The following is a 13944-nucleotide window of genomic DNA, read 5'->3' as shown; positions in this document are numbered from 1 at the left end:
GGGATGACCTAATTTAGGGTACGGATTGCCAATGTTAAGAAAAACATGTTGAATATGCTCCTAGGAAGACTAGAGTCCATGGTTTAAATGAATATAAGGGAACAAATATGAGCAACTTGACCTACTAGTCAAATATGCTTGTTCAACTTATTTTTTATTAATCTAGGATAACTACAAGTGGTAATATATATTTTAAATACCGTTAATTACTTGACAATGAAATTACATACCCTTCTATCATTAATTTTCAAACTCATAATCACTAGGGATAACAATCACCTCTTATTCGTGCATTCAAAATTTTTATACATTAGACAATCTTTTTATATAAATGTTATATCATGCTGTAAATTTTAATATCATTCTTTAATTTCTTTTAAGCATTATACATACCCTACTACACAAAAATTAACCCAATCTTGGTACAACAATTGCTGCCATCAATCATGACTAGTAACTTTTGGTGGTCCCTTCTCCAAAAGCATTCCCTAATAACTTCACCATACACGTCTCGTTACAAAGAAGCAATCGTTGCTTTCGAGGATTTGGACAGCGAAAGTTTATAAATCATTTACATTTTAACTAAAGTACCATCTTATTACATTTCCCATATTTTCAATGGGCATTATTACTTTCCATCGCCCATTCCCACACTCTTCAACCTATATATAAACCCGTCTTCCATTGTTGCATGCACTTCAAGTTCCAAAAAGAAAATAAAAATGGAGAAAAAGAAGCCCTATCTTGCAGTAATTCTCGTGCAATGCATTTATGCAGGCATGTTCTTGGTGTCCAAGGCTGCATTCGATGGTGGTATGAACAACTTTGTCTTCGTTTTCTACAGACAAGCTGCTGCTACCGTTTTACTGGTCCCTCTCGCCTTGTTCTTCGAGTGGTAAGATAAATTTCCCCAGGTGTTTAATTTCTTAGATTTTCTCTGGAAAAAAAAGGAAATAATATAATTATTATTTTCTTCCCAAACTGAAGGAGAACTGCGCCACCTCTATCATTAGTGACTTTCTGCAAGATTTTTATGCTATCGTTAATCGGGTAAGTCTACTTGAAGTTATCATCATGTATAGATGCATGGGGTTTGGGTTTCGGGTTTAGGGTTTTGGAAATATTTCAGGATAACTTTGAGCTTGGATGTCAATGGCATCGCCCTGGTTTATACATCTGCAACTCTAGCTGCTGCAACAACGAATTGCCTGCCCGTCATCACTTTTTTCATTGCTGTATTACTAAGGTAGAATATTAGTCTATTTCTTAAACATATTTTCATTAACCTTTTTCCTTTTTCTTTCTTTTTGGTTGCCATCAAATATTTTGTGTATAACTTTTTTCCCTCTTTTTTGAGTAATATCCGTGAAGATCTTAATTGATAAGTTCAAAAAATCTGTGTATTTTTGGTAAATAATTTAAATTCGATTTAGATTAATCTATTAATGAGATTTGATTGAATTGACTAAAAGGTTGAAATTTGCATCACAGAATGGAGGCATTGAAACTGAAGACGATCGCCGGGCTTGCAAAGCTTGTAGGTATACTAATATGTTTGGCTGGTGCATTGACCCTTGCCTTCTACAAGGGTCCCCATTTCAAACTCTTTTGCCTCCACCTGTTCGATCACCACCACAGCCCGACACTTCCGAGCCGAACATCCTCCGGGCCCGAGGCATGGATAAAGGGTTGTCTCCTCATGTTGCTTTCCAACACTTTTTGGGGCTTATGGTTGGTTCTACAGGTAGCCGACCATTTACCTTAATCAAAATACATGGAATATATGATAAAACTGTACTTATACTAGCATAGATGATTAAAACTTAAAAGCCTATTAATTTGTTTGTGAAATAGGGTCTGGTTCTGAAGAAGTACCCTTCGAAGCTTCTCTTCACAGCTCTTCAGTGCCTTTTGAGCACATTCCAATCATTTGCTATTGCTATTGGTGTGGAACGAGACCCTCACCAATGGAGACTGGGGTGGAATCTTAGACTCCTTGCAGTAGCCTATTGTGTAAACATCTACTTCGACCCTTTTTTCTTTATATATTTATATATACCATCTATTTTCAGTTGTCCAATGGTATATAAAACATTTGGTAGGTTTGTATAGGGGATAGTGGTGACAGGCGTGACATATTACCTACAAGCGTGGGTTATCGAGGCGAAGGGGCCGGTGTTCTTGGCCATGTCCACACCATTGAATCTCGTCTTCACAATCTTCTGTTCAGCAGTTCTCTTATGCCAGTTCATAACTACAGGAAGGTCAGATTTTCTCATTATTAGAATCCACCTCAATTGTTAATTAACGTTTGTGAAATTTGTGCAGTCTGTTAGGTGGGGTGTTACTGATCGTAGGGCTATATAGTGTGTTGTGGGGGAAAACCAGAGAGCAAAGAATGATGGATGATGAAAATTGTTTACCAGCACATCATGTAGACAAAGGCTGCACAGAGCTGAAAGTGGTTGATGATGCCTCTTGAATTGCTCAAGGCAACCATTTGGATGTTAATGAAAATCATTTTGGAGAATAGATATGGATTCCCAACTGATAATGTTGTTTCATTAGAGTTTGTATTGAATTTGTACCATCTAAAATATCGTTTTTTAGATATTCTAATACTAGTATAAATATGTTCTCATATATATTTGATAATAAGAGGAGAGGATTGTCCGAAATTAAACTCGGACCTGTTGTGCCTAATAGGCTTAAGATCTAAGATACATGCTTATAAATTGAACATGATAAAAACAAATGTCATTGTGAATGAGTGGAAAAAATATAGAAAGCAAAAGCACAAACTAGGATGTAAAAAAAAAAATCATTTCAGAGCAACAAACATATGTCACATGATAAAAGCCGTAAACCAAGTGAAGTACTTGATTTCTATAACATCCTAAACCAACAGAAAAAGAAGCAAGATGTGAACTTATTACACTTGTTTGAACACAAGTGTCGCAACTTCACTTTGCTACTTCAGTCTTCCCTTCTTCACCTTCAACTGCCGCAGCTGATGATGTTTCTTTCTTTTCTGTCTCAGGCTCAGCCCCATCCAATGTTGCTGTCGCCTCTGGTGCCGCTTGGGGTTCGACAGACAAAGGCTCTGGCTCCTTGGTCGACTCGATTGGCTCGGTTGGCTTCTTCTCCTCCGTTGATTCTTGATCCGCTGCATCCAGTGGTTCGGTTTTAGTCGGCTCCGACGGCGCGTTGTTATCAGTCTCGGTCTCGGTTACGCTCTTATTTTCATTCTGCAAAAAAGACACGGGGGTCAGTTTACATAGGGCAAGAACATTGAAAAAAAATAAAGTTCTTTTGTTCCCCGTCAATCTCGTGCTTCGAATCTCGATTTGTTAATATAAAATCAACAGGAAAACATACGTGGAATTATATTATTATTATTATTATTATTATTATTTCTTTTTGAATCTCTCCCTTCAATTTCACTTTCTCATCAACCAAACGGCACACATGAACCAATCATAATAATTCAGTGAAACATCAAACATAGTGCCAAAACAGGTATGGAATTATATTCAAGTGAAAGATCCCATCATCCCAGTCAAATGCTTTGAAAAAAACGTATACAACATAGTCATGGAATTGTAGAAAGTGGTACCTCATTCAACAAGTTACCAAGAGACTCTGGCTTGCTCGTTCCATCATCAACCTTATTAGCCTCATCAACATCCTTGCTCTTAACATCATCACCAACAACATCGCCTTCCGCCTCTCGATCGCCTTTTTCAGCAACGACGTCCACGCCCTCCTCTGCCTCCTCCGCAACAGCTTCTTTCTTCGGCTCGGGAGGCGGTGCCGGGATACTGCGGTTGTCAGCCTTTAAAACCTTAGGTTTGGTGGCGCAACCTCCCATATTTCCACAGCTTTAGTAACCAAAGAGAGAGCCTGTTCTCTTTAAAGAAGAGAGAAAGAGGAGAATTATAGGGCAAATTAAGGAAAGCGAGTATCGCTAGGCTGGTTGGCTTCCGATAAATATAATGGAAATTGCATATAAACAGACAACGGAAACTAATAGACATGTTTAACTATGCTCCAAGGAATTTGCAATAATAATAATGATGAGAAAAACAGGTGGCTCAAGCTGTAAAGGTTTAGATCACCCTAAGTTGTTGTAGCGTTGATTAAGAGAATATTTTAATTGTGGAAGGTGGACCAATGAAGAAGCCGAGGAGCATGAGTTAGCCACGGTTTTTAATTTCTTTGTAAACGGCTCCTTGGATTAAGCCATCGATGCCTGTAATTTCAAAGGAGAAGGGACCATTTCCCATTAATGGAATTGAGTTGTAATAGAGTCGGGTGGGACATGTCAAGCTTTTCTCCTAAGTCTGAGTTTACATTTGTTAAAACCTATGAACAAATACAAAATTTCAAAAGATAAAAACAGTTTTTTAATAAAAAATAATTAAATCAAATAAAAATTTTCAATTTTCAATTAAAATGATCAGGGTCAGTTTATACCATTTTTTTATAAATTATAATCAAATTTTATTGACATGTTTACATCTAATGCACATTACTTGAACTCCACTAACTTATATTTTAAAATATGAATTATTATGTAAAATAAATAAAGGTAAATTATTCATTTAATACCTAAACTATCAGTTTTAATCCGTTTAGTACTTAAACTTTTAATTTTTTTTTAAATCATACTTAAAATTTAATTTTATTTCATTTTAGTATCCTGTTTAAATTTAACTCTAATCATTAAACGTATGAAATTTTTAACGACAAATATTAAAATGAAACAAAAATTAAATACGTAGTTTATCCAATAACTAAATACATAAAGTTATGTTTTTTTCAATTATTATTTAAGCTGGCCAGGACTGCAGTTCGGAGCCGTCAAGAAACAATCAGTCTCAAAGAGGGATAATTTTGGTAATATATTATAAAGGGCATTGATGTCTAACTTAGGCAAGATACAACGAATGGCATAGAATAAAAATCCGTACAAATTAGGGCCAAAGGATCTTCCCACTATTAGCTAACAGATCGTCGTATGTGCTAAGCAGTGAACAATATCAGTTACTACAGTTACAACAACAAAAATAAGTCGGTTTAATTAATTCACTTTATTAAGAAGTAGTATTTTATTTTATTAAACTAAGGTGACTACTAAGTAGTATATATTCTAAATACTCTCAATCATTTGACAATGAACGTTTAATCACCCTCGTGCAATCGCTAATGCTAGAACCGTGACCTCTAGGAACAACAATGATTCATTTAACCACTCAGGGAAGATGATTCGCAGTATTTTTAAATTACAAGTGTTGGGTACAATAATGAAACATATTATACCTTTCAAAAAATTTAAATTCGAATATAAAAAATAACATTATTAGAAGAAATAATCATAAGCATGACCATATATCATAAAATAAATATATATAATTTATAAAAATATAATATATATATATATATAGATAAAATGTATGTATTATATAAAAAAGAAAACAACAACTAAATTGCTACAACACCAAAAGAAATCTACACAAAAAAAATCAATCTCCAATTCCTCACTCTATACAAATTTGTGGGTTAAGATTTTTTATATTGTATATGTTAGAAATTTGAGAGCAGAAAAAATAACCAAAACGATATCAATATGAAATAACACAAGCACAAGAGACAAGATTTAACATGGTTCGATCTTATTTACCTCCATAGACGAGATGAACAATAATCCACTATAAATGTAAATATCACATGTATCATAAAACCCGATATAGATACTAAAACATGTTATATTTCAAAACACTCTTCCAACATCCTTACAAAATTTTCTTTGCAACATAAATCTCAAAAGCTAAAAAGATCCAAAAAAGGATTATATTTCTCCAAAATAATTCTCTCTCACACGAGTCTTCTAAAGGCTAAGACATTGTAACACCCCCAACCCGTATCCGACCCGGATACGAGTCCGAAGTGTCACATTGACTTTTCAAACCTTGACTCTTAAGAAAAATACCGGGAAATTTAAAACTTTATTTAAATCAAAATAAGACTTTATCAGAGTGCTCGTACTTAATGACTTATTACATGGCAACTTTATACATAACCAATACATACTTTGTCAAATATTTCTGATCTGATCTTTTGGTAAGGAAAACTGACCTGTCTTGCTCCGCATCACTCCTTACTCTTCTCGAAACCTACGTGTGAAACAATCACACGCTAAGTCGAAGACTTAGTGAGGCATAACAACTTATAATGCACTTTAAAACATATATTGATACATGCATGTTCTGTTCTATCATGTTATAGCAATTCCATGCATTTTTCATATCGTATAAAATCATATCAGATTAATTGCAGTAAATACATACATACACATAATTCATCATTAACAGTTTATCATATAATCACATACTTTTTCAATCAAACACTATACACACAAAACATATCATTTCTATAGCATTTATCATACCACTAACTTATTTGTTCATCTCTGGATTAGCCCATGTACATATGTGAGAACTATCGATATGTGAGTCTATAGAGGTTGTGCACTAATGCTGTCACCACAGCTCGTATAATTGCACCGAAGTGCCGCGTAGAATTGCACCGTAGTGCCATATAATGATGTCCATAAGGACCACATAGAATTCCTTAAGAATCATATACATATACTAGGGATCAGTATGTGTCTTTCCAGACTTCACACATGTTCCAAAAATACATATGTCCCGAAGGACCGCGTAGAATTGCACCGTAGTGCCATATAATGATGTAAGGACCACATAGAATTCCTTAAGAATCATATACATATAGGATCAAGTATGTCTTTCCAGACTTCACACATGTTCCAAAGAATATACATATGTCCCGAAGGACCGCGTAGAATTGCACCGTAGTGCCATATAATGATGTCCATAAGGACCACATAGAATTCCTTAAGAATCATATACATATACTAGGGATCAAGTATGTGTCTTTCCAGACTTCACACATGTTCCAAAGATATACATATGTCCCGAAGGACCGCGTAGACCCTCGACTCTTGGCATGCCAACTATACCCCTAGCTCTCATGACACATAACATGGGCGTTATCATTTATTTCATTTCAAATATTCACATAAACTTGTAATTCACTTTCACATATCACGTATCACATAGCTTCTTTTCATATGATCACATAGTCACGTAGTTCACTTACACGTAGATCATTTCCATATAATTCACATGTCACATATGTCATATTTTCATATAATTCTATCATTTCTCACCCAATCACCTTTATTCATGTAACATACTTATCATCTTGTTCACATAAGATCATATTCATATAATATATCGAAACACCTAGAACTTTCACGTAGCTTATAGTCATAAGTCTTATCTCATAACAATACTTGTTTTCACATATATATATTTCATATCATTTCTTATACCATCACATAATTCATTTAACATACATAACATATATGTAATATATAGAAATACCTATAGTCATATCACTTAGAGCACATATACTTATAGTCACATTGCTTATATCTTAATCTTAAGCCTTCTCTTAGATATATATATATTCACATGTTCAGGTAATCCACCATTTCATCAATTATGTATCATATAACTCATTTCATTTCATTTCTATCTATATATATATATATCCTCAAGATTTATCCTAATATAAATCATATAGCACTCTTATAATTCCTATTCATATTCATCTAGGGCAGACTTATAAACACATCTCTTCTATTATTTCTATATATATATAATCTAATCTGTTTACTTAATTCAATTTCATATAACTCCTATAATCTTCTCATATAGCTTCATAAATTTCTATCATAACCCATGTGTTATAGTTTTATTTAAACATATGAATCTTTCCCATCTAGCTTATCTTATATGTTCATCTTATCATTTATGTTCAAATCTCCTAGTTAGTGTACTATTCTCACTTCATCCTATAGATCAATATTATCCAGCTTATTTCACTTATCCTATAATATAATTATATTTACTATGATCACATAGTTTATATCTCATATAATTCATAACATTTCTTATGTAATTACTTATACTTTATCATAACACATAAAAGAACAGATCAATCCATAATCAAACATATACATGCATATTCCACTCATGCCTTTAATCATGATTCATGTGTAACACTTTAGGAATAGACTCATCGCAAGTCTTATTCCCATCGCACATCGTATACTATTGAATATGCACTCACCTGGCCTCACTAGTCAATTCCAATCTCTTATCTTTCCTCTTGATCGATCTTACTTGTCAATGGTTCCGGAACTCGTTTAAGCTCTGAATCTACATAATTATACATTTTAAGGCAATTATTAGATGCCTACACCTTGTAATTTGATACTAGCAACTTAAACGAACTTATTAAACCCATATTCCCAATTTTCCTTTAGGGGAATCGGTTCCCCCCTATGGGGTATCGGTTCCCCCATGACATACTGGAAATTCTTGTTCGTTTGAAGGGGTATAGGTTCCCCTTGAATGGGTACCGATTCCCCTTGCCCAGAAATCATATTTTGAGCTCGAAAATCCTTCATTTTCAGCTCAACACATCATACTTCATTCCCTTTAATATTCCTAACTTTCATACACATACTTAAACTCATTTCTACTCCATAATCACTTCTTTAAACTCAAAATTCTATCATTTACATGGCATTCAAGAATCACACTAAATTTCCAACATGTTCTAAAACCCATTCTATCACTTCATATCTTAATTTAACCCTTGACAAGTCAATTCAACTTCACAATCTATTATCTCCTTCCATATAAAAAATTCACTTAAAAACTCATTTTTCTTAATTTCTCATAACTTGTTAATCTTTGAGGTTTAAGCCACCTAAAGCTTTCCTTAATCTTTCTTAATATCCCAAGAATCAAAACAAGCTTTAAAACGAAAGAATTAACCAACTAAAGACCCACTTACCTTATACCAGGCTTCACGGTTGAGAGGAGGAAGAAGAAGACTGAAGAATGCTCTGGACTCTTCTTCCTACGTACTTATTACCCTTTATAAAGGGAAATAAAAATCTTCCCTGAAAAATTACCATAGTACCCTTAATATTTCCAAACTTAATCATTAAATCCAACCTCAACTTTCTTCAATTAAATCCATGAACTTTTAACTTATTTCGAAATCGAGCACCTAGTTTACAAAATTTGCAATTTAGTCACTGACCCTGATTTGGGATGTTACATACATAATTTCTCTTTATAGAGTCAAATACTTGGTCATCAAGAATTCTTATTCCATAAGAATTCTTGCCCAAAATAAATATTTACTTTATTAGATAAATTTAATTACCTGGTAATTTTCAACCATTAGTTACAATAAAATACAACTTAATTATCAATTATAATTTAGGTCAAGATATAACAAATCTCCCCCTTGACCAAAATTTCTTCAAAAATTGGTCTTCAAAACTTCAATAATTTTAATATTTATGTAAGTCGCATATCCGTTGAAACACCGCTATCAAGTTTTAAACAACTTTAATTCTTACGCAATATCCATTGAAGTATCGCCGAATCTACCAAGAATTACTCTCATGTAACTAAAAACTCATTGTAACAAACTTATCTTGCATGTCTCCAAAATCGCTAACAAACTCCACAACAACAAATTCATTCAAAACTCCACAACTTGAACCATAGCTTTACACCTATTGTTAGAAATTTGAGAGTAGAAAAATACATGATATCACATGTATCCTAAAACTTGGTATAGACTAAAACCCGATATAGATACTAAAATTCGATACATTTCAAAACACTCTTCTAACACCCCTACAAAATTATCTATGCAACATAAACACCAAAAGTTAGAGAGATCCCAAAAAGGATTGCATCTCTCCAAAATAATTCTCCCCCACATTATTCTAAAGGCTAAGACATAATTTCTATTTATGAAGTCAAATACTTGGTTACCAAGAATTCTTTGCCTAAAATAAATATTTACTTTATTAAATAAACCTTATTATCAAGTAATCTTCAACCATTAGAATTACAATAAAATCTAACTCAATTACCAATTATAAATTAGGTCAAAATATAACAATTTCTAAAAAAAATCACCTATACAACCTCACGAATCAATCCAATAAGGTCATGATCAGTTTTGACATTGTTACTAAAACAACGTCTATTTCGTTCTTCTCAAATAAAATATATACAAACATTCCAAACTAACTTGAGTAGAAGAACACAAGGGGACTTACCTTTAAGTGAAGCAATAGCCCATCCCAACACATACTTCTACTCGGACATAGTCTTTCTAACACCACAACAATCGAGCGCCATCACCCAAACAACAGTTAAAAATGAACATCCAAAAATCAAATGATTTCTTTATTTTGAATCATCCCTACGCAACGCATATCGCTCCTCAACAGTCACCCCCATGCGTTGTAACCTATCTTTGGTAGCTAATCGATCTAAAATCGTCATTCACGTGATAATAAAATGTCGAGGTATATGCAACGAAAACCATAATAATTTCTGCCAAGGAACCCTATTCTCTACCAGCCTTGTTTCATACCATATTATCCTAGTTTTCAAGAGCCTCCAATCAATACCAACTACTGAAATCAGCTTTTTTAGGACCCCTTAAACGAGAGAACTTTCCTCGAGCTCTAAGTAATACACTTTTTTGGTTCAAACTCCTAAACATCTCTATTTTTTATAACATAGGCCCGAACCTAGGCCACCCACAAAATCCCATCATTAACAAGAAGTTTTTGCAGCAAGTAGTTAAAACAGGCCTATTCCAGCAAGTAAGGTTTTTAAATCCTAGAAACAGGGATATCTGCACCTTTTAAAAAATCTCATTCATAATTGTTCCACCATTCTCACCAAAGCTTTTGGGATAATAAGATGTCTACTCCAAAAATTAGTTACACTAAACAAGACAAGTTGGATCATTTGCAACCTCCAAGCATAGCTAAGCTTACTACTCTTTTAATGACCTAACCTCTTCTGAATTCACCCCAATAAACTTTTATAGTCTTTATTCAAGAGCTTTTGAGTAACCAACGTCATTTATAAATACCGAAGTGATACAATACCAATTTTAAACCCCAAGCTACCACTGATACTTGCCAATTCAACCCTCAGAACACCACAAGTAAGCACTTCACATTTGACCAAATTAATCTGCAAACCGAACATACTATAAAATTGGTCTAGTACAATTTGAACACCAAAACCAAAACATGGGGAACTTTTGGTGAAGATGAGAATGTCATCCACAAAATAAAGATGAGTTATCCTAATTTTCCTATATTTCAGTTGAAATTGAAATGTACCATTAACTGCATCCACGTTTAAATTTTTTTATAACATATTCATAGTCGAAACAAAAATGTAGGGTGAAAGTGGGTCACCATGGCCTATCAATCTCACTCTCTTAAAAGAACTAACCAAACTTATATTAAATACAATGGATAAGCGAGGAAAAGTTATGTAGACTCGAATTCAGCCTCTGAACATTTTAGGGAGCCTCATGGCTTCTAATATCGTAAGGATAAACTCTCAACTCAAAATATCAAATGTTGTTTTTGGTGGTATACCTTTACAACACATATAGGTGATAGTGTCTTCTTAGCATACCCCTTAACCAGCTCATAAGTTAGCAATGTATTATTAATAATACAACAACCTTGAATGATAAATGAGACACCAAAATCCAAGTGATAGCTCTATACACCACCGAACGGTAAGATATTGGTCGAAACTCCTTAATATTAGATGTATATATAGTTTTAGGACAAGAGTCAGACTTATAGCATTAAACGTCAAGAGTAAGGAAGACGACTCAAAAAAGTATTTGACAACCAGGGTAAAATCATCTCCTATAACCTCCCTGACAACCTTTAAAAATCGAGAGGAATAACCATCTGGACATGGAGCTTTTTCATCCTCTTGCCGGAAGAACGCCTTTTTTATTTCCTCCATGGAAATGTCACAATTAAACTCTCGCAAACATAAGAAGTCGGAATAAGTTGATGGTATATTTTAAAAGATCACTCAACATCTTTCAATATTTCCATCAGCCACGAGATTAGTGAAACATTTGATAGCTCCAGCTGACATCTCTTAAAAAGAAACAAGATGTTACCCAAGGTTATTATACATCACATGAATCGCTTTTCTCTTCTGTTTAATCAGAATTGAGGAGTGAAAATAATTTAGTGCATGAATCCCTCTCCCATAACCATTGGATCTTATCTATTTTACTGTAAAATAATTTTTCGTTGCCTCAATATCTTCCAACTTTCTTCTTAAGACGATCTCATGTCTCACACCCTTAGAGCCACTATCATTGAGGTTCAAGAGCTGATTTTTTTTATTGTTGTATTTTCTCACCAACTTTACTTGAGATATTATCATAAAATTGAACATTGAAGGCTTTCAAGACTTTTTTCAACCTCTTTATTTTTCGATAAAGAACCAAAATTAGGTCCTCACAAGTAGGCTTAGACCACGAAACACGAATCACATTAAATTATGGATGGAGTGACTAGAAGTTAAAAAATTTGAAAGGCTTAGGCTTATGCACAAGAGTTGATTCTTCAAACTAAATCACTATAGGGCAGTGATTAGAGACCCCCAAAACCATGAACTCTACACACGAGGCCGGAATGTCCATAAACCATTGAGAATTAGCAAACTCCGTCTATTTTTTCCCAAGAATATCTTATCTTAATGGTTCGTCCAGGTGTATAAAAAATCGCTAAAAGGATGGTCCATTAGCCTAAACTCATCCATGCATTCTTGAAGATTCCCCAGTAGGAATCATAATTTAATATATTCTATCAATTGAACAATAAAATTTAATATTTTAACAAAAAGAACCAAATTATATAATGTAACATATAAGATAATGTGTGTAATATTATATTTCAATAATTCTATTGCCAAATATAATCTTATATAGAGACAAAGACATGTAGAGAATATGAAAGATTCATGTCCTTCTAAAATTTATGATTTAATGATATTTTAAGTTTTTATTAGTTTAAACTTAAGTTAAATTATTCCTCCAATTTTTAAAATTAAATACTTAATGAGTCTATATTTTTATTTTATAATTTACCTTTGTTAACAATATTTTAGGTCATATTAGTTTAAACCTAAGTCAAATTAGACTCTTATTTCCTCCAATTTTTGAATTAAATATTTAATAAGTTCTTATTTTATTGAATTTAAATAATTTATCCTTGTTTGATTTTAACTCGAGACTTGATCTTATATTTTATGAATCAAACACCTTTATTTACTTTATTTGATTTTGTTACATTGGGTTATGATTTATATTAATGGTAACTTTGTTGTCATGTTACAAGGAGAAAATGTTTAAATCATAGTATTAGATGAACTAAATTTGTTCATAACCCAATGTAAAATAATTTGCTTTATTTTATGAATCAAATTATTAAAAATTATGAAAATTTGAAAATATATAATTAAAAAATTAGGAAGACTGAAAAAAGGAAAAAATGTTTAAATTAAGAATAAGAAGAATAAAGCAAGAAAAATATTTTAATTTGTTTGGGTATATGCACAATAAATCTATTAATGAATTAAGTCTATTAACGTGTTGGACTAATCCATTAATTATTTGGATCAATCCATTATTTAATTATTAGTTGGGATAAATATATTAATATGTTGTAGTGGGTCGATGAATCGATTATTTTAATCAGTTTTTGCAATACAATTTAGAATTTGGCCCTATAGGGTGCACGAAAAGTTTATTTGGCCCAATAGGGCACCTCAAAAATTATTTTGGGATCTAAGGCATTTTATACAGTGCATGGGGAACTCGTCACCTCGATAATATACCATGGAACTCGTCACCTCGAGATGATGAATTCCATTAAAAATAATATTTTTTCATGTTATTATGTGAATTTAATTT

The 13944-nt window shown here is 33.0% G+C and overlaps 2 protein-coding genes across 3 annotated transcripts; one reads left to right on the top strand and one right to left on the bottom strand.

Moving 5' to 3' along the window:
- Positions 1-702: 702 nt before the first annotated feature.
- Positions 703-2482, top strand: LOC120144911 (WAT1-related protein At5g64700-like). Its single transcript, XM_039158863.1, has 7 exons — positions 703-895; positions 988-1050; positions 1130-1246; positions 1492-1744; positions 1855-2013; positions 2113-2264; positions 2329-2482. The coding sequence occupies exons 1-7, from the start codon at positions 723-725 to the stop codon at positions 2480-2482; spliced, it is 1071 nt and encodes a 356-aa protein (XP_039014794.1). The 5' UTR covers positions 703-722.
- A 226-nt stretch (positions 2483-2708) lies between these two features.
- Positions 2709-11439, bottom strand: LOC120144623 (patellin-1-like). Of its 2 annotated transcripts, XM_039158654.1 has the most exons (4): positions 11427-11439; positions 10101-10109; positions 3617-3908; positions 2709-3248 (listed from the first exon to the last, which is right to left on the bottom strand). In XM_039158654.1, the coding sequence occupies exons 3-4, from the start codon at positions 3869-3871 to the stop codon at positions 2964-2966; spliced, it is 540 nt and encodes a 179-aa protein (XP_039014585.1). In that variant the 5' UTR covers positions 3872-3908; positions 10101-10109; positions 11427-11439; the 3' UTR covers positions 2709-2963. The 2 variants fall into 2 exon arrangements, with proteins under 2 accessions (XP_039014585.1, XP_039014584.1); XM_039158653.1 differs by lacking the exons at positions 10101-10109; positions 11427-11439 and having other exon boundaries at positions 3617-3976.
- Between the last annotated feature and the right edge of the window lie 2505 nt (positions 11440-13944).

This window comes from Hibiscus syriacus, unplaced genomic scaffold (assembly GCF_006381635.1).
Source record: "Hibiscus syriacus cultivar Baekdansim isolate YM2019G1 unplaced genomic scaffold, ASM638163v2 tig00110890_pilon, whole genome shotgun sequence".
Taxonomy (NCBI): domain Eukaryota; kingdom Viridiplantae; phylum Streptophyta; class Magnoliopsida; order Malvales; family Malvaceae; genus Hibiscus; species Hibiscus syriacus.
Note: the sequence above shows the minus strand (reverse complement) of the source record. Positions and strands in the feature narration are given on the sequence as shown.